This window comes from Alligator mississippiensis, chromosome 2 (genome assembly GCF_030867095.1).
Source record: "Alligator mississippiensis isolate rAllMis1 chromosome 2, rAllMis1, whole genome shotgun sequence".
In the NCBI taxonomy this organism is placed as follows: Eukaryota; Metazoa; Chordata; order Crocodylia; family Alligatoridae; genus Alligator; species Alligator mississippiensis.
The window spans coordinates 22,593,612-22,619,479 of NC_081825.1; the positions used below are offsets into that span (position 1 = coordinate 22,593,612).

The window sequence follows — 25,868 nt, forward strand, 5'->3', positions numbered from 1 at the left end:
CATTTGCCCTTTGAGGAGATGAGGAAGGGCAAATTCTTCACTGAAAAAACCCTGGAAGGTTAAGTGCCTGGAAGGAGGAGGGCTGCTGTGGCTGGTCCACAGAGCTACTGCTGTGGCTTAAAATTGTGTTTATTTGCTCATGGAGAGTAACTCCTTCCTCTCTGCAATCTGGAAACTAGGTGTTTCTCTGTTTCCGTCTCCTAAAACCTTCATCTGGTAGGTGTTCTCAGAGCACGTTTACTAACTTTGGGCTGTACCCAAAATGCAGCAGTTGTCATCATCTTTCATAGTCCTGTAAGAGGAGCTCTGTGGTTAGAGTAGTTATTCTATAAGTGGGAAACTTGGGTTCTCAGCACTCCTCTGTACAGGGCAGTTCAAACCCACAAATCCTATTCCTTAGGAGAGGGTCCTGTGTCTCAGACCACAGGCTATTGTGGAGGGCATTCTCATACCTTCCTACTGAAGTTAATTATTTTATCCAAAATGAAACAAGAGAGCCATCAGGCTAGAGAAAGGAACAAGCATGAGCACAGCTCTCTAATCTTACAGCTGGTGGTAGAGGGGTAATCTTGGTTCCAGTCCTTGCTCTAAGGACCATTTATCCATGTCATACTAAATAGTCATTGGATAAAAATACATAAAGGAATCTTAGAGGAAGATTCAATACCCAGTACCTCCCTTCTTCTGGACAAAAGTTGAACCACTGTGCTATAGGGTGACAAAAAGGTTAATATTTTGACAAGGAAGTGGCTTCCTTGGAGAGTCAAACAAACCTCCTGCCTGAGAGAGAGTTCCTCACATAAAAGTTTTCAAGCCATGAGCAGGAAATGTACTAACAACCATTGATTCTAACCTAGGTCAATATCCCATTATCACGTACAACTAAGTTGAGTTTTTCAAATAATTTCTGACAGAAAAAACTGTTGCGTTGAAGAATACCAATTCAATGAAATCAAACCATTCAGTTGGAAGATATATTTTTTTGTGGGAAACTGTTAAAAGAAAGATTTCAGAGGCTAACATAGTTCTGTTTGACTTTTATATTACAAAGTTTAAATGATACAATGGAAATGAAGTGTACCATTTTAACGAAAAACAAGTTTCAATACAATCAAAAATATTTTTTGGAATATTTCATTTTGCTGAAAAAAGAGACTTCCAAAATTTCACCTTTTTTTGTCTTAATTCAGGAGGAACCCAAATACTGAAATTTCAACATTTCATACAGATCAACATTCCAAATTTGACAAGCAAGTAAGCATACACATATTCCAAGTGTATTTGGAGAGTTAAGTGGGATCACTAACATTAAACATTCATCATCCAAAATCCTTCGTAGTCGAGGCTGATTGTCCTCCAAAGATAGCTAACAAGGGCGATCTGGGATTGACAGGTTCTACTGCAACCTCGGGTATGTGTTTCTGACCAGGGTGGATGGCTCTGGATTCTTGATTTGGTCTGCAACTCCTGCTTTTCCCTCTCCTGTTGTCATTCTGAGGTTTCAAAGTACTGAGATCCTTGCAGCAGACTATTGGCCAAGACCATCTAAAATGGAGGAAGAGTCTCCCACAAGTTGATGTCAATGTTGAATTTTTCAAGTTGGCCTGGAGGACGTCCTTGAAGTAGTTTCTCTGCCCTCCTCTTGGGTGTACACCTTGACTAATCGGTGAGAATAAAACTTACTTTAGTAGTCTAGAGTTGGACATCTAGATGACATAACTAGCCCAGCTAAGTTGAAATCAGATGATCATTGCCTTAATGCTCATGGTGTTTGTTTGTGAGAAGATGCTAATGCTGGTGCATCTGTCTTCCCACTAGACTTGAAGGATCTTCTGCATGCAGCATTGACTTCTCTAGTGGCTTGAGGTGTATCTTATGCTATATGGAGCTGAGACATGGACAATGTAAGGTAGAGTTCAAAACTGCTTGATAAACTATGACCATGGTTTCAAATCTGATGCCACAATCTTCAAACACCAGTTTTCTCAGTCTGCACTTGCACATTTGAGGCAATATTGGATTTCTTCATCAATGTCAGCTGTTTGTAAGATGGTTACTGAGGTACAGAAAATACTCAGTGTTCCCCAGAGTCTCACCATGAATCCGAATTACAAGAACTGGGGACTGCTCATTACGAGCATGTTGATGGAAGGCATTAGTCTTCTGAATATTAAATGGCAGTCCCATTTTCTTATATGCCTCGGTAAAGGTGTCGACAATTACCTGAATGTCTGTTCCAAGTGAGCATACACTATAGCATCATCAGTGTACTGGAACTCAGTGCTCTAGGTTGGGTGGTCTTGGTGTCAGCTGAGATTAAACAGTTTACCATTGTGACTGGAATGGCTCCACTGTGACTGGAAGCTTGTTGGTGGTCAGACGTAAGACATTGAGACATGATGGAGTGATGACACAGCCTTGCTTAAATCCAGAGTTAACCTCAAAGAGATCTGGGATAGATTTGTTATTGAGAACCACCACTGAACTACCCCCATGGAGCAGGCAAAGAATGGTGATGAATTTCAGTGGGCATTTATACCTCAGAAGAATCTTTCACAGTGCTTCTCGGTTGACAGAAAAGCCCCTTTCACAAGCTCAAAGAAGGCGATAGAGAGAGGTTTATGTTGTTCCTATCATTTTTCTTGCAGCTGGCAAGCCATAAAGATCATGTCAGTTGTGCCTCTTGGTGTCCTAAACCTACACTGAGATTATGGGAGAAGTTCTTGAGTAGGTGGAAGAAGATGGTTCAGGACAGTTCTTGCAATGATCTTTCCTGTGATGAACAGCAAAGCAATCCCTCTGTAATTTCCACAGTTGGATATGTCCCCTTTGTTGAAGATTGTCATGATCATGGTGTCCCCACAATTTCCTCATCATTCCAGATCCTTAAGATGAAGGTATGAAGCTATGTGAGCTCCTTTCCTGCCTGCTTGAAAATTTTGGCAGGTATTCCATCAGCTTCAGATCCCTTGCCATCCCTTACCTGCTTGATGGCTTTTCTCATCTCATCAAAATCATCTCAGATTGAGTGTTTCAGAATGGAGTTGAGAACACTGATCAACAGAGTCTTGACTAAGAATGTTGACTGCATATTCAAAATGATTCTTTCAATGGGCGTTGATGGCCACCCTTCCCTTGACAGATCTCCTCCATCCTTAGGTTTCAAGTGGGCTGGTCCCCAAGTGCTCGGACAGTAGATGGCTTTGGTGACATTGAAAAAGCTACACATAATCATGGATATCAGCGAGGTATTGAATCTCCTTCACCTTGTCTTCCCATCTATTCTTCATGGTGTGGTCCTTTTTGGACCTCTGCCTTGGCTTGTTGACGATTCAGTTTCTTTTGCTTGGAGTTGATGTTGCTCTGACAAACACAAAAGTCCTTGTCTTTGAGGTTAATCAACTCTTGGATCTCCTGGTCATTTTCATCAAGCCAGTCTCTTGGTGTTTCCTGGTAGAGAATCCAATGTCTCTTCACAGTCACTGAGGACAGTGGACTTGAAAGCATCCCAAGCACTGCTGACATTTGATTGGGTCCTTGAATTCTTGAATGCTGACCTTCCATTAGCATTGCTCCTGCTACAGCTATCATTTGGAAGCCAGTTTAAGTAACAAAAATTGAGTGGTTGAGTCAGTGATAGGTCCAGCAATTGTCAGCTCCTAGCATAGCTCGAGTGATGCAGATGTCATTGCTACCCTGGGCGCAAATGATGATGTAGTCATAATCATTAAACATTACAGACTGATAAATCTATACATCTGTGAATACAATTCATTGAATAGAATAAAATGTGATCTTTCAGGATTTCTCCCATAATACAGTAAGAAATCACTTTGTATTATGAAGTATTAAATAAAAGCATTATGTAGTACATTTGGGGCCCTGCAACACATTCAAATTAAATCTAGATAGAACCCAGCTATAGATCTGTTACACAATTTTCAAGCACTAACTTTATAGCTGGTTGGCTCTTTTTACGACTGTCCAGTCATTTTTATCATGCGATAATTTCTTTGCACATGTGGCTGGTTTAATTTAATGCATCATTAACCAGTTAATTATGTGATAATTACTTTACATGTGTGGCCAGTCTGAACTTATTGTGCAATCAACCAGGTAATTGCATAATATATGAATTGTGAAGCAGGGGCCTTGGAGGCAGCAGTGTTTTTGGTGTACTAGAACCTGTGCCCTAATTGTATCCTAATTATTTCAGTCAAGCCTGTATTATTACCACCTGACTAACACAGAGCTGTCCAACTGTGGCCCCCAAAGGGCTCCTGGCATGGCTACCATTGCCCTCCCCACTGAACAAGTTGTTACTTCTGGCATGACAGCCAGGTTCTTCAGGCTCCCCCACACTGCTCTGGCTTCTCCCTCCCTCCCCTACTTATGTGACTTCCCTTCTCCCAGCTATGCAGCACAATAGGAAGGGGCTAAGATGCTGAAGCTGCACATGTGGCAGGGGGCCAGATTTCCTGTACTGCATATGTGGTGGGGAAGGACATCGGGCTAGGAGGGAAGGGGCATGCTGCATGCACGGCAAGAGGGAGCTAGGCTGCCTGTACTGCAGAGGATGGGCTACCCAAGCAACTAGGAGGAGAGGGGAGAGCCAGGTTGCCCACAAAACACAGGTGGGCAAGGGGGAGAGGGGGGAAACTGGGCTGCCCACACAGATAAGGGGTAGGGAAGCTATGCTATCTGTGTAGCACACACAGCTGGGGAGAGGGTGCAGGGGGAGGGGCAGGAAGCTGGGCTGTGCATGTAGCAAGGCGGTAGTAGAGAAGCACTAGGCTGCCTGTCTGGCAGAGAAGAGATCAGGGTGGGGCCACGGGGGGCAAGCAGCCCTTGGTCTCCAGCCCACACCGCACGTGGGCCCCAGGACTGTGACCCAGGCCCCCGAGTCTGTGGGCCCTGACTGCTAAGAAGTTGGACAGCCATGATTAAAATTATCTTATGATTCATATAACCAGCAAGGGCTACACACCTATCTGTATAAAGCCAAAAATTAAAATTCAAGTGATATAAATTTTAAATGAAGCCACTGTGTAATATCACTAAAATTTCTTGAATCTTTAAAATGTGACTTAAATAAATAAAATACTCTTTAGATTCCTTTTTCATTTGTACATCTTGGATATGTACATGGAGCTTGAAAAATGGCCTTGTTTTCATCTGAGAAATATTAAGATTTAGAGATGCCACGCTAACCTTCCCCAATTTTCTGCAGGAGTACTGCTTAGTCTTCTGAAATAGTGGGAAAAAAAAATCTCAAAATCTTCACTGTAACAGCAGTAGTGAGGTTGTTGAATGCTTAATCAAGACATCTTTTCTCAATGATGTTAACTAGCTTTTGATGTTATATAATAGAACTCTAAGCAGTCTAATTAAAAAAAAGTGTTCCCTTGACCAATCAACTTTCTTCCTTTTGACTTATGATGTTATCATTTGACTAGCTCTCCAGACATCAGTTTAGAAAAGGCATGGAGTGTCAGTTTAGAAAAGGCATGGATTTTAATATGCATTGGATATACAGTACAATGAGCCTTCTACATCTCCTCCCCCACCCTTTTTTTTTTTCCTTCAAAGCTTTCACAGAACAGAAAAAAGGGCCCAAAACTATTCCATACTCTTGTTTTATGAGTTACTTTTAAAGATCTCCAAATAAGTGGTAGATTTTATAGACAGTGACCTAAATACTGCATAGTCCCTGCTTACAGTGAGTGATATTAAAGTGGCTCAAAATCTTACAGCACCTATATACAGAGAGTGAGGCTGCTCCAATGAGCCGTAATTACAGCACATCAGAACAGACTTGATTAATCAAGTCTGCTAGAGCATGGTAATTACTATGCTCCAGCAGACTCCAGTCATGTGTATCAGTGTCCCTGCACTGAAAAGTGGAGGTAGGGGTGCTTTAATTTAAGCTCATCTAATGAGATTTAGTTACAGCACCCCCACTACCATTTTTCAGTGCAGGGATACTGATATACGTGATGCTCCAGGTGCTTTATTAGAGTGACTGTTGGAGCCACTCTAATTAAAGACTGCCCCCTGCCAGACCATATGTATAAACACCCAAGGATGCCATCTTTAATTAAGTGAAACATAGACTCTAGGGTCATGTGTTCTAGCCTGTTACTGCTGTAAGCAACCACTTCCTAATTTCTCTCAATGGCTAACCAAGCACCATCTTAAATAAGTTAGTATTTGTCCCCACTACTCCTATTGGAAGCTTGCTCCTTACCCTCACTCCTCTGATAGTTGGACAGCAGTGGTGAAGGTGTTCCAGGCTCTTCAGGTGGTTCCTGTAGGTCACCCAAGTTTCACAGCTGTCGAGGAGAGTTGGGGTTACCACAACCTTATATAATAGGAACTTTGTTTGAGTCCTGATGTTGTGATCATTGAACACATAATGATACAGTCTTCCAAATGAAGAGCTGGCACATCAGATCCTACCCTGGATCTCCTTGTCAATGTTGGTCTTCTCTGAGAGATGGATGTCTCGAGCTCCTGTCCGTCAGTGAAGATCTTTGCTGAGGGAATTGATTGGCCCAGAGCAGGCTGGTGAAACACCTTTGTTTTTCTGATGTTAAGGGTCAGTCCAAGGCCCTGTATGCTTGAGAGAAGCAGTTGAGGGCCATTTTTAGGTCCTCCTCACTATTTGCAATGACAGCACAATCATTAGTGTACTGAAGTTCCATAATCGAGGCTAACATAACTTTGGTTTTAGCTCAGAGGAGGGAAAGATTGAAAAGATTCCTATCCATCCTGTTCTCAGTGCTGATGCCAGGTGGCAGGTGGTCATGGGTGAGCATCTTGATGATCCCAAGAAAGGTGGAAAATGGAATTGGTGTGATCATGCAGCCCTGCTTGACACCTTCACCAGCACTAGTTCTGGAAGATCCTTGGCATAAAGTGGGAGGATCACCACATAAATGCCAGTGTCCTCAACTATGCTAACACCACCAGAATGGAAGCCTTGATTATTCAACATCAGCTGTGGTGGACTGGGCATTGTGTGCACATGCCTGGTTATGTTTACCGGAACAACTGCTACACTTCAAGCTCGGCCAAGGACAAAGGACACGAGGGGGCTAGAGGAAATGTTTTAAAGACACCCTCAAGGTGAACAGTAAGCAGCATTGCATTGACACCACAAACTGGGAAAAACTAGCCCAGGTCAGGGCTACATGAAGATAATTAGTGAGAGAAAGTACATCTTACTTTGAGGAAAACTGTCTTGCACTGGTGGCAGAAAAATGACTGAAGCAAGGAAAGGAAACAAGGCTAAAAAATCCATGGTTCAACCCTCCCTTTAACTAGCACCTGTGGTGTCTGCCAGAGAGTCTGTGGCTCTAGGACTGGCCCTCTTAGCCATCAACGGACACATCTACAACCCTTTACTTGACCCATGGGAGTGATCATCCTCAACTGCGAGGGATCGCTGATGTGGATAGTTGGAAACCTGATTTCCAGCCTAAATTTATTCCTGGATAGTTTAAACCCTTTTCTTCTTGGGCCAACACCATTGTTTTGCTTAAGTTGATCCTCTCTCCTAGTGATATTAGCTCCTTAATGTATTTACAGAGAGCAATCATAACCCTGTCAATCTTAACCTTGCCAGGCTAAACAAATCAAGCTTCTAGTCACCTCTCATAAAATAAGCTGTTTTCTCCCAGATATTCTAGAAGCCCTTCTCTGCCTCTACAATCTGAGTTCATCTTTCTTGAATGTGGGTGACCAGAACTGGACACTCTTTCAGGTGTGGTCTCAATAGTAGCTTGTACAATGGCATTCATATTCTCTATTTCTATGGGTAATACAACACTTATTAAATCCTAAAATCACATTTGCCTTTTTCCAGAGCTGCCCCAAATTGATGGCTTATAGTTCTCCTGTGATCAACTAGTACATGCTGGTCTCTCTCACCCTTGTCATTTCCAACAAAAGAAAGATGTTAATGCATTCTTAATTTTAGTCTCCTAAGTGAGTGACCTTGTACCTTGTGCTATTAAATCTCATCTCATATTTATTCATCCTGTCCTTATGGTTATCCAATTCCCTCTGTCAGATTTTCCAATCCTTCCCCATTCTGATAACATCCCCCAACACTGGGTCATCTTCAGATTTTATGAGTCTAATGACTTTTGGCACAGAAGTAGTAGTAATGAAAATATTAAATAAGATTGGTCCCAAATCTGTTCTTTGAGCAAAAACTCCCTGTTCAATATAACTCATTATCCTCTCCCCGTTTGCTGATTTCTTGCCCACCTCACAATCCTTGGACACATGCCCATTTTAAGAGATGTGGCACCGCATACAATAGTATGAAGTTTCATCTAAGTTAAGTCAAAATTCCTATTAATGTAACCAGATTACTTTGAAAGCAATGATATATGAAATTCTGAGGAGAGAAATTCTGCTTTGAAGAGATTGTGAATCTACATCAAAGAGATCTGGAAAATAAGCACCTGGATTGTGTGGATTCTTACAATCAAAGTTTAATAGTTTTTTTATGTCCATTTATGTTCAGTTAGCACCTCTGGTGTGCTTTCCACTAAAGGATAGTCTAAAATTAGTGGAGAAGTAGTGAAAATAAAAATGTGAAGATCCACACAAAATAGTTTGTAAACAGGTGCACATATTCGGCACTTTTGCATGTTCACTAGCCAGCATAATCTGCAAGTATGCTAGATAATATGTACTCAAATTCAGGGGCAGATTAATGCCTGGGCCCAGGGGCCCCTGCCAATCAGGGGCTTCTGGGGTGCCAGGGACAGCACAGCCCAGGTGGGCATCCTGGCCATGGGCACTGTGGCAGGCAGTGCACACCTCCTCCCCTTCAGCCAGGCCAGGGCCAGGGATTAGGGGCAGATGTGAGGCTCCGTGCAGGCAGCAGCAGCTTTCTGGGGCCATCTGTTTCCAGGAGGCCCCATAGACAGCCCCACTCCATCTCCTTGCTGTCTGTGGGTGGCCACTGGCACCAGCATTGCTGGGACAGGACAGAATGGGAAAGCCTCACCCCACTGGGACCAGCAGAGGGGTGGGTGAGCAGCTGGGGGTGGCAGAGAGCCCCTGCCCCCACACCTAATCCTGGCCCCGGCCCATCCCATGGCACTGGGGAACTGTAGCCCCAGCTGCACAACACCTGCCCAGCAGAGGGGCCAGGCTGAGCCAGGGTTGGGGACACCTTCACCTCAGTGCATACCCTGGATGCACCGAGGAGGCCAGGCGAGCCCAGCCACAGCCCCCTGGCAGGTGCAGAGGGAACCTACCCTTACCCCCTTGCTATATATCCTTTCAGAGATTCTGGCACAAACATTACAGACCTAATTCTGATTTCACCGGGCATGTTTACACATGCATTTAACGTTAACAAATAAACTCTGGTGCAGTTTGTGCCAGAGTTTATTGCTTCTGGGCACAACGTTTACACATGTGCCCAGGACAACAATATGTTGAGCCGTTTGGAGCAACCCCAGCTGGCGGGGGGGGCCCAGGGACTCCGGCTCAGTGTGCCATGGTGGGCTGGCTAGGGCACGAGTGTGCTTCAGTGCGGAGTAGCCAGCTGGCTAGCTGCAAGTGTGCTGTGGCACACTTAATAACTCTGCCATAGGATAGTACTTGTGTGGACAAGTATTAACCTATGGTGGCATTTATTAGTTTACTGCAGCCTAATAGGGCTGCATGCACATGGAGAAGCTGAGACTTTACTACAGAGCTAGGTAGCGTACTCCACAGTTAATGTCTCATATAGATGTATCCACTTATGCTGATGTATCTCCTTTAACTTTAGTGGTTTTCAACACTTATTTATGCTGGGGTTAACATAATCAGAATCTGATTTTGTTATTGGTGCTGCACAGTGTATTAGTCAGCGTTGAATATAGCCATGATATATATGTAAATGAAGGCAATTAGAAAAAAAGGAAAAAAAAACAAACCACTTTTCTCAACCTTTCCCATTTAAAACAAAATGGGACAAAACTTTTGTTTGCTCTCCTTTTAAAGGAGGAAAAAAAAAAAAGGAGGTAGGGGGGAATTCAGATTTTTTTTTAAATTGGATTTTGAGGAGGGAACAAACCCAAACCTGAAAAATATATAAACTTATTTCTTTTCTTCAGCAACAAAAGTTAAAAAGGATAAGTGGCAAGTGAACACATCAATGAGAGATAAAAAAAAAAAGCTTTTTTCATTTTATTTTTTTCCCCTTTTCTCTTTCCTTTTTATAATAGGAAACTGGAAAGTTGAAACAAATTCTCACTTGCTTTGAAAGCATAGTGTAAATTTGCAAACATTTGTTTGTAAAATGCACTGAACATCTCCAACTTGCCTTAGCCACAGCTTTGAACTCAAGGTATCAGGCTAGGATTTAAAAAGACAAGCAATGAATGTCCAGCTTGGTCACAAGCTTCTTGTTTGCCCTTTGACCTTTTTCCTTTTATGCATCAGATCCCCATCTATATAATGGGAATAACACTTTGCTAAGGGACTGTTGCAAGAATGGGAGCATTAATTTTCTGAATTGCTCAAATGCTAGGGAGCCCATATATATAGCAGACAGAAACATCCTGAAAAATATTGCATTACTTTGCATATCTTTGAAAGCATGCTCTCTAACCCCCACCCCACTCGACACAACTGCCATGTTTTAAAGTTCACACACAGTTTTGGCTTCATTCTGTTGTCTACCTATTCCCAAGTGCCACAATGTAGAAACTGCCTATATATTAAAGCAATCCAGGTTACCATCAGGCAGTTGCATACATATTGTAATACCAAGGGAAACCTTTCTTTCTCCTTACAGACAAAACAAGCAAGGCATACTGGATGTCCACATAAAAGCTGATTAGTTTCAAATTTCATATACTGCTATTATAACAAGAGAAAGCCTTCACTGTAAAACAGAAGGAAGAATACTGATTTAGATGTAAAGTGGAAAGCTTTCTGCTATAAGAACAGACACCAGTCCTTCGAACATACCCTGTGTAAATGGAGCAACACAGAGCAGTTACAGAAAACAAGCAGCTGAGTTATCTTACACAGATAAGGGTGCTTTAGTGCACTCAAGGTAAAAAAAAAAACAACAACCCCCCCACATTAGTCTTCCCCTTTATAGAGAAAAGAACCAAAATTAAATAAGCAAAATGAGAAACCTGCATGATAAGGGTTGCAATAAATAATGAGGTAAAAGTCCTAGTTCATAAATCATAGAAAACTCACCAGCATCCCTCCTGCAAGCTTTTGTCAGTGAATTTTGCCTTCTACCCAGCTGTGTTGTTTTTTTTAATCCCATGCCTGAGGTTCCCATTTACTAACCACCTGCACCTGTGCCTCCAACAGCATTTGGTTCATTTGACATCTCCAGTTTTTAACAGTCCTGTAACTATCTACATTCCCTAAGCCTGAAGAAGGGTGATTGTGCCCAAAAGCTTGTTAAGAACTTTTTTTTCCTACTACTCAATTGGTTTAATAAAATATATCACATCTACTCAAAGAACCTTGCCTACCTATTCAAATCCATGCATTTGCTTATTTCCCCTTTTTCTACTTGCCTAGAAAAGAAAAAAGAAAGAAAGAATGCTGCTTAAGGGGAAGAGGAGGGAAGGGAAGGGAGTCAAGTTGAATGCACTTCAGCTGCATCACAGTCACTCATACTGCACCCTGCACAAAACAAGCAAAACCCCAAATGGGAAAGCGAAGGGAATTTTAAAGAGAAAGAAAAAGTCTAGATAAACTCTTTAAGAAATAGATCGCAGGACATTTTACATAAGCAAGGCAAACATGTTCAGTTCGCATTGGCACAGAGGTGCCAGTTTCATGAAAAGGCAAAACCTTTTTTTCAGATATATGGATGTTATGCACAGTGATAGTCATCCTCTTTTTCTAGGCCTTTGTTTCAAACATCTTCTCAACTACAGCAGTGTAGTATGATAAGCCTCTGCCACGCTGTCAGTAGGTGTGAGGTTCTTCTGAAAAGTCTGGCCCAGCATAAATGCAGCATGTCGGATGAGCCTGGGCATTATGCAGGATGCCAGAACATTGTGACTTGAAACATTACAACATTAATGGCAAGCAACATTATAGACTAGGGATGTGCAAAATATGGCCCACAGGCTGGATCTAGCCCACCAACTGATTTTATCTGGCCTGCAGCTGCCCCTGTAGTTTTCTATATGGAGTTGAGCCCTGCCCGCTCCTGGCCATGCCCACCAGACAGCACCACCTTGGCCCTGGCCTCAGCCCCAGCCAGTGCATACAGCTTCTTGGTAGAGCTGCTGTCAAACCTGCCCTGGTACTACTCAGATCCCCTTGCCTCCTGTGGCTCCTTCTCCTCCTCTTGCCTCTGCTGTGCTGCTCCAGGCAGGGGGGAAGCTGCAGCTGGGAGGCTCCTGACCCAGTGTGTTGGGCTCTGGCCCTGGCTCCAGCGCCAGCTCCTGGCCATCTTCCACCCACTCAGCCACCCAGTGGAAAGAGGCTGGGAGCTGGGGGCAGGAGCCTCCCAGCTGCAGCTTCCCCCCTGCCTGGCTGGGCATCTGCTCTTCGGCATGTGTCCCCACAGCTTCCTCACACTACCTGCTGCCTGGAGCGGTGCAACAGGGGCAGAAGGAGCCCACTGGAGGCAGGAGGGAGCCAAGAGCTACCCAGGCACCTGTGTCAGCAGCCCTACCAGGAAGCTGTGCATGTTGACTGGGGCTGGGGCAGTGCCCTTTGGATGGTGCAGGGTCAGTGTGGGCAGGAGAGTAGTGCAGGCTGCTCTGCAGGCGTGACCTCAGCTCCATGTGGAGCACTGTGGGGGCAGCCGCAAGCCAGAGGAGCAGGGGGCAAACCACACCTCCACATCACCCAGGAAGCTCTGCTGTATGCACCCTCTACCCCCTCCTCCTCCCTCCCTCTCCTGACCTGAACCCCTGGCAGGCTCCCACAACTTAGTACACAGGCAGCCCCCCCCACACACACACCTGCCCACACCCCTGCACACTCCCCACACACAACTCACACACCTACCCTGAACACCTCCCTCACACCCACACCCCTCACACACACCCACACACCTAACCCCACAAATACACCCCCTCACACATACCCCCACACCCCACCCCTCTAAACAATATACAAGAGAAAGACTTTATTATGAGCTATTATGTAATCGCCTTTATACACACTACTCAACATAAATCAGGACAAAAATATTTTTTTAAATAAAATTAACTTATGGTAGATGTTTGATTTTAGTCTATGATTCCTTTTTTTTATCTATAGTTTGTTAAAATAATACCTTCTGAAAGATTTTATTTATGTAGACCTGGACAACTCATGAAAAATCATTAAGTGGCCTTCCCACCAAAATAATTGCCCACCCCTCCTATAGAAATGGTCCCCAGTCCTCCCTGAAAAATGTATTTCCTCTGTGTCGAGAGTGCTGTTAATATTAGCTAAATTCACTTTCCATAAGAGGTCACAGAAGAAATAGACCAAGTAGATGAAAGCTTACTAACTCTATTCCTATTTCAGTGTTAACTGAATAGGATGATCTACACTTTCAATAAAAAGCAGAGAAGCCAAGCCAAGATGTTAACAGGGGAAATAAAAATTTGAGAAAATAGGAAAGGGTCTGAAAAGGTAGCAGAATATATGCTAGCCAAAGGATTTCTACAAAATAACAGAGAAAAATAGATGCTAAAGAAAAACAGACTACTAACAAATGAGCAGGAGTATAAAACAGAGGTGCCCAGCCTGTTAGGCCCAAAGCTGGCCCAGAGGATCTGATGCCTAGGGACATCCCAGAACAGGGCTGGGGCCCAATCCAGTGTGGAGCATGAGCCTGATCCAGTGCAACTCTGGCCCCAGACATTGGATTGGGCCCTGTGCCAGGTCACACAGGTCCATGTCAGGCTTGCAGGACTTGGAAACTTGGTGGCAGGGGAACAGTGGCAGTTGTAAATGTCACTGTTCTTCTACTACCAAATTTCTAGACTTGTGGGAAGCCCCAGGAGCTGGATGACATGACTCTGTGGGCTGCATCTGGCCCATGAGCCAGAAGTGAGCACCGCTGGTATAAAACATTATTAAGGATGTCTCATTAATGACAAGCACAATACCGAACTTATTAAAATGTATATTCATCAAGAACCATTTAAGAGAAGAACTCTGGACAAAGACGGTCCCATGAAATCTGTGTGTTGAGGGTTCCTGATAAAGAGCGGGTTAGGGAATTCTTGGAAAATGGGAGCGTGTCTAAATGCTGTCAGTCACCTGGTCTTCTAAGCTGTAAGAGTCAAACTTCCTGCTGTAGCAAAAAGGCTCTGGAAAGTGGGCCAGAAAAGTTTGCTCATCCAAAATTGTGTTCATGCTGAACTGAAAACCAAAGCAGAATTAGAAAACAAATTCTGGGCAAACAGTTGGCAAACCAGCTTGGGGCCTGGTCAGCCTGGGACCTGATGAACCCAAACAGCTGGGAAGTCCACCAGCCAAGAAGCCTAGGGAACCAGAAGGTAGGGAGCCTACCAGCCAAGCAACTTGCCTGCAAATGAGCTGGCTGGCTGGCACGCAAACTGGCAGGAAAGCAAACCAGCCTGGATTCTACTCAAGGTGTTGATGCAATCAGCATGTTCCCATTTCAGTTCCATCTAATCAACATTTCCTGACAGAAAACTGTTCCAATAGAAAATTTTGGGTTTATTTAACGATAAGCATACACAGCCAGTGAAAAGACTAAACCAAGAAGAGGCTCCTACTTACAATTTCAACCAGATATTGCCCCCATGTGGTTCCCTAAAATATTCTTAATGTAGTAGATTTACATATCCAGGAGGTCATCCCTGGAATCCCAGGCTCAGGAATGATTTACCAATTCATCTGTCGTAGTAGCACTTATTCCTTCTGGCCTAATGGAAGACAGCATGACCTAGTACAGAGCACTGGGTCGGGACTCTGGAGACCTGAGTAAGAGAGTATATGGGAAGGAACCACTTGCATCATGCAGTCCATTCCCCTGCAGTCACATTCAACAGCATCACTTAAGCCCTCACCTACAACAGCTATGCTCCATTTTAAAGCTAGTTACATCTTTTTGCTCCCACTTTTCCTATTGGGAAGCTGTTCCAGTACCTGACTCTTGTGGAGATTAGAAACTTTCTAATTTCCACCCTAAATTTATTCATGGTCAGTTTACACCAGCATTGTCCCAAAATTGTATAACCCTTTCCGTCCGTGATGTTTACCCTGATGTGTTCATACCCACAAGCACATCACAGAGCAGCGGTTCTCAACTTGTTTTAGACTCAAGGCACCCCACAGAAAATACCAGCTATTACTTTTAACTCATTTTTTAACTACAGAAAAATAAGAGAGAAATTCTTCTGCTGCAGAGAACTCAGAAAAACCACAGTAAGTCAGAATGATTTAACACTAAGGATTCCTTTTTGAAATCTCTGGGTATATCTTATGAATTATGTTTGTTATCCTGGCAATGGTAATAGTGATTGGCACCCTGCAGCTTGACAGGATCTGTAGGCACCCCAGGGTGCTGCCAAACCCTCATTGAAAATCATTGTCATGGAGGATAACAAGGTGATTGGGAACAGCCCGCATGGATTTGTCAAAACCAAGTCATGCTTAACTAATCTGATTTCCTTCTATGACAAAGTGAAAAGCTGTGTAGATCCAGTGGATGTGATATATCTCAACTTTAACATTTGACACTGTTTCCAAATTACATTCTCATTAATAACCTAAGGAACTAGTCTAGATAAAATTACTCTAAATTGTGTGCATGACTAATTAGATAAATGTACATAGTATATATAATTGTATAATCTATTTTAAGGCCGTGTGCTCTGTTTAATTTGATCCCATTATGGGTGTAGCTAGACATATGGATATGGCTTCCTTTACTTTGCTGACCAAGCTGATTGCCACATCTGCCAAGGTTCACTGCCTAGTCACTCAGCAAGAGGCTTTGGGTCTTTTTGCTTAGCCATACTTCTGCAGCTTGTCCTAGGCCCCCTGAAATGGCCAAGGCCAGCAAGAAGTGATTATACGTATCTGCCTTACACACTATCAACACGTGATAAAGCATCAAGTTATTACAGCTGCTACTTCTAACTACTGTTAGTGTTCCTCAAAAAGCAACTATTCGCACTTGCCCTGGTCCAATACTACTGGCCTTGATGAATAGACTTTATTTTACTTTCCTATGCTACTGCTTATGGTAATAATGCTTAAACACACACTATCATAATTTAGGCTTATTCTAACTGCAGAGTTTGCACTTTTTATCATGGTGTCTCAGTCACTGACCATGTATGTGGCCTACAGCCTGTTTTCTGGCTCTTATTAGGTCATGTGTCATCTTCTCACTTCACCCCAATGAGCACTCCTAAATATTTACTAGCACTAGGCAAATAATGGATTTTGTTTTGGGATGGTTGCCAAGTTGAAAAGATCTTGATACAAAAATCTATTTGGAAACAGATATAGAAATGGAAAAGAATATACTTGGGTATTTTTAGTAAAACAAACAGAAAAATGTTTGGGTTGACTCATATATTTCATTCAGCCCAGAATAAAGTGTTGTATTTCATTTTGGGTTACCTCTCCCTCTTTTTTTTAGCTCCCTTTTAAAATTTTTAGTCAATTTCAAAATGAAAAATTAAAGGAAAACATTGACATTTTCAAAACAAAGTGTTCAATGAGAAACCTTTTAGAAAAATCTCTTTTTTGGCAAAACTACTTACTAAGCTTTCTCCAAAATTGGTCCCTGAAATGTTATTTTCCACTAAGAAAACAATACTTAGATTTACTCTTTATCCTTATAATCATTCCTTCCCTTCTCAAGTCACTGAAGTCAAACACAACAAAGAGGCATCATTAATGGTTTAAGGTCAAACTGAGAGGAGGTAAAAGAGGAGTTCTGCATAGGTTTTACCTGGGTCTGATATTGTTCAATATCTTAATTAAATGAGTTGGGGAATGGAATTGATGGTACATTTAGTAAATCTGCAGGTGGATCGGGTAGAAGACACCTTGGCTAGGGATAGAAATTACACACAAATCTCATAAGTGATTGGAAATCAGTTTGAATCTGTAACTCAACAGAAGTTCAGTGCACATAAACCACTTTCAAAATGGCTGAAACAGGTTTAAGAGAAACCTGGATGGATGTAGTGTCAGACTTTACTAATTTAGGTTAAATGGGGTTATTGAACTTCTGTCCGAGATCCCCTCCAGATTCAACTTAACTCACAGTCCCCCAAAATCCCAGGATGCTTGACACCTCTGCCATAATGGCCCACTCACAGGATGGATGGGCTAGTTTTGGCCCCAGCTGTCTGCTCTAGATGAACAGGGAGACTTGCTCTAGTGCCCCTTGGCTTCTGGCCTGAGCCAGAAAGCATGTGGCTGCATTTCTGGAATCAAAACTGAATGTCTGTTCACTTGCTTATTGGTTCAATTGATGCAGTTTAAACAAACCTGTGAAGATTTTAATCGATTCAGCCTCAGACTTTTTGACTGTCTGCACTTACCCTTGGAATTTAAATTAGGATTCAAAATGACCTTGATGAGCTAATTTATGGGTTACATGCTTTCCAGTTCATGGGTCTTCAGTTAAAACCAGAAATAATACTTCTTCACCCCCAAGGAAGTGACAAGCCTGTAGTTGTCAACTGCCCCGAAAACACACTCAGCACAGACCACTAGTAAGGTATAACAAATAGCAAAAAGATTTATTACATAATCAGAAAAAATCATACAAGGAGTAATTGTAAGTTAAGAAAGCAGAATACAAGAAATAAACAGACACAATAGACACAACTGCTTTCCTTTACTAGGCAGTAGTCCCCACAGGATTTCTTCACTTGTATTCTCAGCAAGCACCTGTAGCTGCCAGATTACTGGCATAGTCTTTCCTTAACTAGGGGTCTAGACAAATTCCCTAAGACCTGGGACTTTTTTTGGATAAAGAGTCTTCTCCAAGGCATGCCTTTATCACCATAATCATATCTATCCAGCTACATTTTTCTATTCAGTGCTAAGGGAACATGTGTACGATATATAGATGACTTCTCCCCTCAGATATGCATTTGTCTGTCAGGCCAGGCATTATCCCTGATTACAATTATATCAAAGAAAAATTTACATCCTCCCAGACAGGTAGTGCAATATTCTTTGCTATTGTTCAAGAGGCATGTAGACTGTTTTATTCTACTTGTTAATGTACATTAGCCTGAATTAATGCACAGTATAGGCACGTGTCTACGCATGCACATGTTTATTGTGCATTAACTTAGGCTAATCACACTTAAATTTGGTACCTGCAAGTGTAGGTATCAAATTTAGTCATGATTAGTTAATGCGTAGTAATGCACCTGTAGACACAACCCAGCACTAATTTTAGTGCTGAGTCTGCCCTGCAATTAAGGGGCCAGCCTGAGGCCAGCCTCAAGGCTTCTGGCTGGCCACCTCTCCTGCTCCAGGCCTGATCTGCTCTCTGGCAATCCCTAGCTGCAGGGTATAAAAGCCTGCAGCCATTTTGTGCCTTGGGGCACACACAGCAGGAGTCTGGACAAGCCTATTGTTGTGAGCCCAGCAGATCTCATGTACCCCTTAGATAGGCCGCAGGCTATCTCTGCCTCGACTATCCCCTTCCAGAGCTGCTACCTGGCCACAGGTGAGTGCTGAAAAGGGCTGCAGTTTGCTGCATGCCTTGCCTAGCCCTGAAAACACCCCAGGCCTGCTGCCTGGCTTTCTGCTGCTGCTCACCCTCAACACTGTATCTTTGCAGGTGTTGTGGTGAAGTGCCTCTGCTGCGCAGCTCCCAGTCTCTGGCCACACTCCTGTTCTAAGTGCTGCTGGCAGGCATCCAGGGCTGGCCCCGGTTTTCCTGCCCCCCTCCTCTCCAGCACATAGACAGTCATGACACAGTTCAGAACTTTATTCGGCAGCCTGTGTCCCCGTAGCTAGGTGTGCACAGGCCTCTCACATGCCAAGAAAGGTGTTGATGCTGGCGGTGATGTCCTCCTTGGCAACAGGGAGCAGGGATGTGTAGCACTGCCACAGGTAGCCCTCCTAACAGTGGCAGAGGTTGTAGGGCATCCCAGGCTTGTCCCCACACTGTTATAGCTCAGGGCGCAGGTGTGCCCAGGGCACCAGGAGGATCAGCATTAGAAGGGCTGAGTGGCTTGGGCACCCCCCCCCCACACACCTGCAGAAACAGCTCATTGTGCACTGCCCAGGGCACACACAGCAGGGGCATGCTCAGGGTGCAGCAGCAGCATGGCAGGGGCCAGACCCATGGTGCCTCCCTAAAGAGGCCCACGGCGGGGACGGGAGGCTGCAGCCAGCCCCTCACCCCAGTTTTCAGGGAGTTCTGTGTGCCCTGACCCCAGGCAGTGCAGCAGGGTGACTGAAATGCAGGGAGAGAAGGGGGAGCAGGGTCTGGAGCATCAGCAACAGGTGCTGCCAGTAGCATGGCCTGTCTCCCCCTGGGAAGGGGCTGGAGGAGGCAGGCTGCCTGCAGCCAGCTCCCAGTGGGCCAATAGTTCCAGGGGAGCATGTGAAGACGTGGGGCTCAGGCAGCAGCTGCCTGGGTCCAGACCTGCTGGGCCAGTTTATCATGGTCCCTGGGCAACCATACCCAGCCAACCCCCAATCTGAGGCCGGGCAGTGTTTGGCTTCTGATGCAGAGCATCTTATCTCTGTAATGTTGCAAATGCTCACAAAAGGCTTTCTGTCTCTTGCCTCTGCAGAGTCAACATCTAGCCACAGGGGAGAGCCCACAAGCCCCAGCGGGGATGTGGGCTCTGGGTTGCTGCCACCCACTGCTGGAGTCACTCAGATGTGCCAGCTGCATCAGTGGTGCACTAGGGACTAGACATTTCTGCTTCAGCAGCTGGTGGCAGTGACAGGGGAGCAGGATGTGTTGGAGCAGGCACAGGAGGCAGGAGAGCAGGCCTGGTGGGCAGAGGACATTGCCCAGGTGGAGACAGGGACTAGGTGCATTGGGACCACTGGGTCTGCATGGAGGACCTGGAGCAGAAGCACCTGGAGCCGCTCCAGCAGCAGAAGGGTTCCAACTGCCAGGCCATGGACACCCTCCTGGCCCTGGCAGCTGTGTACATGTCCCCCACTGCCCATCCCCTGCCCACGGCCCTACAGGACCCCTGGGTCCCACCCACTGCCCCACAGCAGGCCCCTTCCTGGTCCTGGGAGGAGGTTCTTTGGCATCTCCTGCCTGCTAGACCCCCTGGCTCAGACCCCACCCCAGACCTGTCGCCACCCATCTGGGCCCAGACCTGTCACTCTCCCTGTACCATGCAGCTGAAGACCTGGCTGTGCATGAGTCTGCCATGCACTGGGGTCACCACAGCCCCTGGACCCATGGGGGAACATCCAGGGGCTGTGGTGTTGGACACCTGCCCCGGGGCTCTGCCCCCTAGACTTCCTCATGGCTCTCTGGGCTTGAACACCCAAATTATTGTATATGGTTTCCCACTTGCATATAGTTTTCCATTTGTAAGTGGGTTTTTTATTGTTGTTGGGTGGGGAGAGTGGTGGAGGGACACTGTTGGTTGAGGAGGGAGGTGAAGAGAGTGTTCTGTTTGTTGTGAGGATAATAACTTTTTTTTGTTTCAAACATGTGCCTGGCCTGAGGATGAAGCTGGGGATGAGCAGAGGGTAGGGAGTATGTGGGCAGCAGGGCAGGCCGGCTGGAGGAGGGGGTCATCCAGGGCCTTTCACAGCCAGTGTCCTGATCCCCATTGGCGAGTGCGCAGCTGTCCTGGGGCCAGCAGGAGTGCTGGGTTCTGGTTGTCACTGGCAGGGGCTGGGCTGGGCTGGAACACTGGGGTGCTGGGCATTGCTGGCAGGGGCAGGGGCAGCCCCAACATGGGGAGGCAGGGTGGGAAAGGAAGCAGTTGGTGTGTGCTGCTCCTGTGCTCAGCGTGTGGCTCCTGGTCAGGGAAGGGGCTGGTCAGCGATCAGAGTTTCCAAAATAGTTGTCAAGTGCTGGCAGCTGGCTCCAGCTTCAACACGGCTGCCAAGTGCTGGAGGGATTTGGGACTAACTTTAGTCCCAAGTCCAAGTCCCTGCATGTGTAAACACCTGCCAAAAATCATTTAATGCATATTATTTAAATGTGCATTAAATTTAGTCATGCTTATATGCATGTGTAGACATACCCTTAGGAATGAAGGAATAATTAGCTGCACATATAGTAAATAGGGAACAACTGCTCAGGTAGAAGTTCTGTGCAAAAGGACGTGGGATTACAGTGGATCAGAAACATAATGTGAGTCAACAATATCACACTGTTATGAAAAAACCCCCAAAGATCATATCTCTGGGCATGAGAAGGAGAAGGAGACTGTGTAAGACACAGGAAGTAATCCTTCCATTTTCCTCAATTGTAATACAGTATCCAGTTTTGGAAACCACACTTCAAAAAATATGTGGGCCAACTAAAAAGCATCCAGAGAAGAGGAAAACCAACATAAATAAATAAATAAATAAAAAATCAGCAGTTTAGAAAATGCAAGGTAAATTTGTACATTTGGGTTTCTTCAATCTAGGCAAGAGAACACTGAAAATAAATATGGTAACTCTTCTAATATGTAAATGTTACTGCTGGGAGAAAGGTTATAAACCAGTCTTCATGTCCAGTGGGGATAGGACAAAGAATGGATTGAATTCCACCTGGGAAGATTTAGTTTGGACTTAAGGCAAAACTCTCTAATTGTAAGGATGAAGTTACATGTTATACTTAGACCAGACTAAGGGCACTTAAAAAGCAAGCGTCTGCATACATGTTAAAACTTAATAACTCATGCTAAGGGCCCTCTGACTGTCTCAAAGTTTTGCAGCTTCAGGCAACAGTTAGCTCTAGGCTGTGCTACCTAGCTTGTGCTAGGGTAACTTCAGCCTTCTCCATGGAAACACAATTTTGCAGTCCTCCAGCATCCCAGGTGTCTTGACTCCTAGCCATGCCTCTTACAGCCCTCCAGTGGCAAGACAGAGCTAGGCAGGCAAGAAACAGTATGAACCCTTAACATGTGGTTGTTCACAACACATTCTAACATTACCATCACTTAATATTTCACTGTCATTGGAGGTTTTTATGATCAGGTTAAAAAAACCATCAGGCAGAATTGTTTGGGTAGAGTTGAGCCAGTCTTGGGGTAGAGGGGTGAGCTAAATGATCTCTCAGTTTCCCTTCCAGCCCTATTTTCTATGATTCTGTGCATCTTTCACAAAAAAAAAAACAATGAAAGAAAGAAAGGAAATCAAAAAGGAAATTGGACTCTGGCACTGCTCTAGGAGGAAATAGAGTTTGCTATTTTAAGGCTGGGTTATACTTTTTGGGCACTGACCTGTGCCAGGGAAATGTGAAGCTCATGTGGTAAAAGAAGTCACCGTCTCATGGTCAGAAGTCCTACTGTGGCTGTCCAGCACTGAGCAGGAGTGCCCCTCATGCTATGCCCCTTCTTATGCAGCAGCACACTTCCATACACATGCTGTCACAGGGAGTTATAGCTCTTTCTCCTCCCCAAAAGCTTAGAGGAGGAGCCAGAAAGAAACCATCCTTATTCTTGGGGCACTGCATGGGCTGCAACTGTTTCCAGCTGTTGTGCAGAACCCACAAGAAGTGATTTGAAAGCATTCACCCCCCAGCAAACTAGAGGAACACCTAAGAACCACGTAGCTTTTAAAATCCATGGGATTTTTTTTGTTCTTAAAAGGCCATTACATGCTATTTTAGCAGTCTATACCTACCTGGAATCATATACAGGGCTTGATTCTTCTGTCGCTTACACCAGTGCAAATCAAAAGCAACTGACTTATATTGGTGTTCAGCTGGAATGAATGACAGTATATTCAAGCCCATTCACTTTAGAGCTATTCTCAATATAGAGAGACAGAGCTATATAGTTGCACTTACACTCTGGAAATATGTAACTCTCATGATAGTTCATCATACTGTATTTGCACTGCCTGTGATTTATACTTTGCAGTGTATGGAAGTACTTACCTAATATTACACCTCTCATTGTGCTCAGTACCTATTGGCATATAATTACCTCAGAAGGGCCAGCGAAACGTACTGCTCATCAAGTGCTGCACAGTTTAATTGCAGACTTTTTTTTATGGAGCAGCATAAGGTACAAGTTTGATGCACAAAGGGTTTTGTCATTTAGGTTATATCAAGGATGAACAGCAGAATGTGAGCTGCAGGAGGGAAAAGAGACTGGTTAGGGCGCTTGCCCAAGAACCTTTGATTTAAATTAAAGTCACAAAAATCAGTCTGAGTGGCTGTTTATCTGTTGGTTGCCGACTGAGACTGTCTGCTGAATTTGTTAGCAGTGCGTGAATGAAGCTGGCAAAGCCGTCCGGTAACATAACCTACAGTAGCTTCACTGCCATGAAGCCAGGAAATGATCATTGAACAGTTTAACTAAGGTCATCAAAGGAGAGATCAGTAATGACCCGGCTTTATGACCATTTTGTATAAAACAAAAAGGCGATTTTCCCCTTCTTTCTCTGTAAAATCATAGCCCCATCTTGGATTCTGTTTGAATTTTTTAATTCCCTTCAATTATTTTTTTCTTGAGGATGTGTTGGTTAATAATGAATAGCTAATACACAAGGGAGGGATCCAAGGGTCTCCACTGTAAGGACCAGGCATTACTGGAGGCTTTGCCTTTTCTTGAGAGTTTTAACTATTCATACAATGGTGCCATCTCCAAAAAGGACAAAGGAGGTAGGGGGAGAGGGGCAGACATGTTTCTCATGGTCTTCTGCACTGGGCAGAATAGTGCAACAGAGACAGCAGGTTTCTGTATCCTCTCAAAAGGAGTAGCAGTGGCTATGTTCCCCTAGCATAAGAAGGATCTGCCATCTGCAGAGCTTCCCCTCCTGGGCCTTTGCAAGACTGCAAGCTGAACTGTACTTCTTGTCAGAGCTGATTTGGATCAGTGCCTCGACACAGTGGAACTTTCCAGCACAAGGCACGGTAAGGCAGGGGAAGTCTCGGCATGGTGAAGAGTTCCGGCGTGGATAGAGTTCCTGCCGAGGAAATGCAGATTTGCATAATATGATTGGCTGAAGTTAAATTATTCCCACGTGGCAGCTGGCAATTGGCTCGCTAGCCGTATAAAAGGTTAGGGGTGTTTCCGCCCTAGTTGGAGAACTCTGCGATTCCCCCTGGAGTGGAACTCTGGCAGCTTGATCACCTGTCAATGACTCCCCGTCGGCGAAGCCTTGCGACGTATCGTCCGTGTTGCATGCCCGAGTTAGACCCGAGCTACAAGAGCTCCTCAATTAATGATTAAAAAGTAGAATTGTTGCAACTACGATTGCCTGTGCTGTATATGACCCTACAGTGTAAGTAAAGCTACCTCTGTTTTTCCAATTGATACGTGTCTCGTCTGTGCCTAATTCCGCTCCGGTGATAGAGAGTACCCATCGGCCCGTTACGGGATCGCAGCCGCAACCCCAGCTAGCGTTCCTGAGGACTCCTGATCCTCGATCCCCCCTCTGCCTCCACACTTCTTTGCAAGAAACTACTTAACACATATAGCAGCTGAAGTGAATGGCTACAAAGGTATGCACTTTTGGATATACTTTAATAATTCTCCTGGAAGCTGTCCTAGAAGTTAGGTTTAGGGCATATAGTATAAAGCATTATACATGACAGCTCTCTGAATGAAGCTAGAAAAAGAGTAATTACATGAATATGATGATAAAAAGTATAGTGCTTACCTCCCCCTCACCTTTCCAAAAATGCTTTAAGGTGGCTAAAGTCATTTCTTTCTTCTTTTTCTTTTTTTTTTTTCTGGTCAGTACTGACACTGGCAGTAATTTCTGGAGTATTGTGTTCAGTTTTTGGCCTCCCACTGCAGAAAGGATGTGGACAAATTGGAGAGAATCAAGTGGAGGGTAGCAAAAAATGGTGAGGGGCCTAGGGCACATGACTTATGAGGAAAGTCTGAGAGAACTGGGCTTATATAGTTTAGAGAAAAGGAAAATGAGGGGGACTTAATAGCAGCCTTCAATTACCTGAAGGGGGGTGTGAAAGAAGATGGAGCTGGACTGTTCTCAGTGGTGGCAGACGATAGAACAAGGAGCAACAGTCTCACGTTGCCACCAGGGAAGGTTAGGCTAGATATTAGGAAGAATTTTCTCATTAGGAGGGTAGCAAAGCAGTGGAACAGGTTACCCAGAGGGGTGGTGGGAGTTCCATTCTTGGAGGTTTTCAAAACCTGGCTAGACAAAGCTTTGGTTGGGATGATGTAGGTGGGGCTGGTCCTGCTTTGTGCAGGGGGTTGGACTAGATGACCTCCTGAGGTCCCTTCCAACCCTAACTTTCTATGATGCTATGATTTACCCAGAATTCTATGGTAGTTTGCTTTATTTTTGTTTTACTAGATAGCCAATTGTCCTTTAAAATATTTTCTGGCACTCAGATGTTACAGCAACAAGGTCTGGAGAGATGACTGGCTGGCTGGACAGAATGAAAGACAGACACTGTTTTACAGGTATTTCATTTCTTTACATAAATCCCAAGGTATTTCACAAAATATTTAAGCACATATTTAATTATATACATGCTTAAGTCTGAATCTAAAAAGATCCAATAAGATGCAAAATACAGATAATTGATCAGAAAATTGATCAGTAAATAGCCAGAACCTGTTAAAGAAATGGAATCATACACTGAAATAGAAACATGGACAATGTAACATAGACTTCCTAATAAATATATATGCATCTGTCCAGATTTATTCAAAATGAGAAACAATAAAACTATGATTTATTCAGCAACCCTAGATTAGGAAGAGAAGAAATTTGACTGATCCTACATGATG

The 25,868-nt window shown here is 44.3% G+C and overlaps 1 protein-coding gene and 1 long non-coding RNA gene across 4 annotated transcripts in view; both read right to left on the bottom strand.

Annotated features, from left to right (window-relative positions):
* The window catches only part of LOC132248236 (uncharacterized), a 70,144-nt gene that overhangs the window by 24,119 nt on the left and 20,157 nt on the right, over positions 1-25,868 (bottom strand). The window contains exon 3 of the mRNA XM_059721154.1: positions 24,763-24,896. Within this exon, the coding sequence (XP_059577137.1) occupies positions 24,763-24,896 (134 nt within the window). The remainder of the gene's footprint in view (positions 1-24,762; positions 24,897-25,868) is intronic.
* Positions 1,023-11,607, bottom strand: LOC132248498 (uncharacterized). 3 transcript variants are annotated; one of them, XR_009459697.1, is made up of 4 exons: positions 11,227-11,607; positions 6,460-6,619; positions 6,248-6,332; positions 1,023-3,696 (listed from the first exon to the last, which is right to left on the bottom strand). It is a non-coding gene; the product is annotated as an uncharacterized LOC132248498 (long non-coding RNA). The 3 variants fall into 3 exon arrangements; XR_009459695.1 differs by having other exon boundaries at positions 6,248-6,619; positions 11,227-11,606; XR_009459696.1 differs by lacking the exon at positions 6,460-6,619 and having other exon boundaries at positions 11,227-11,367.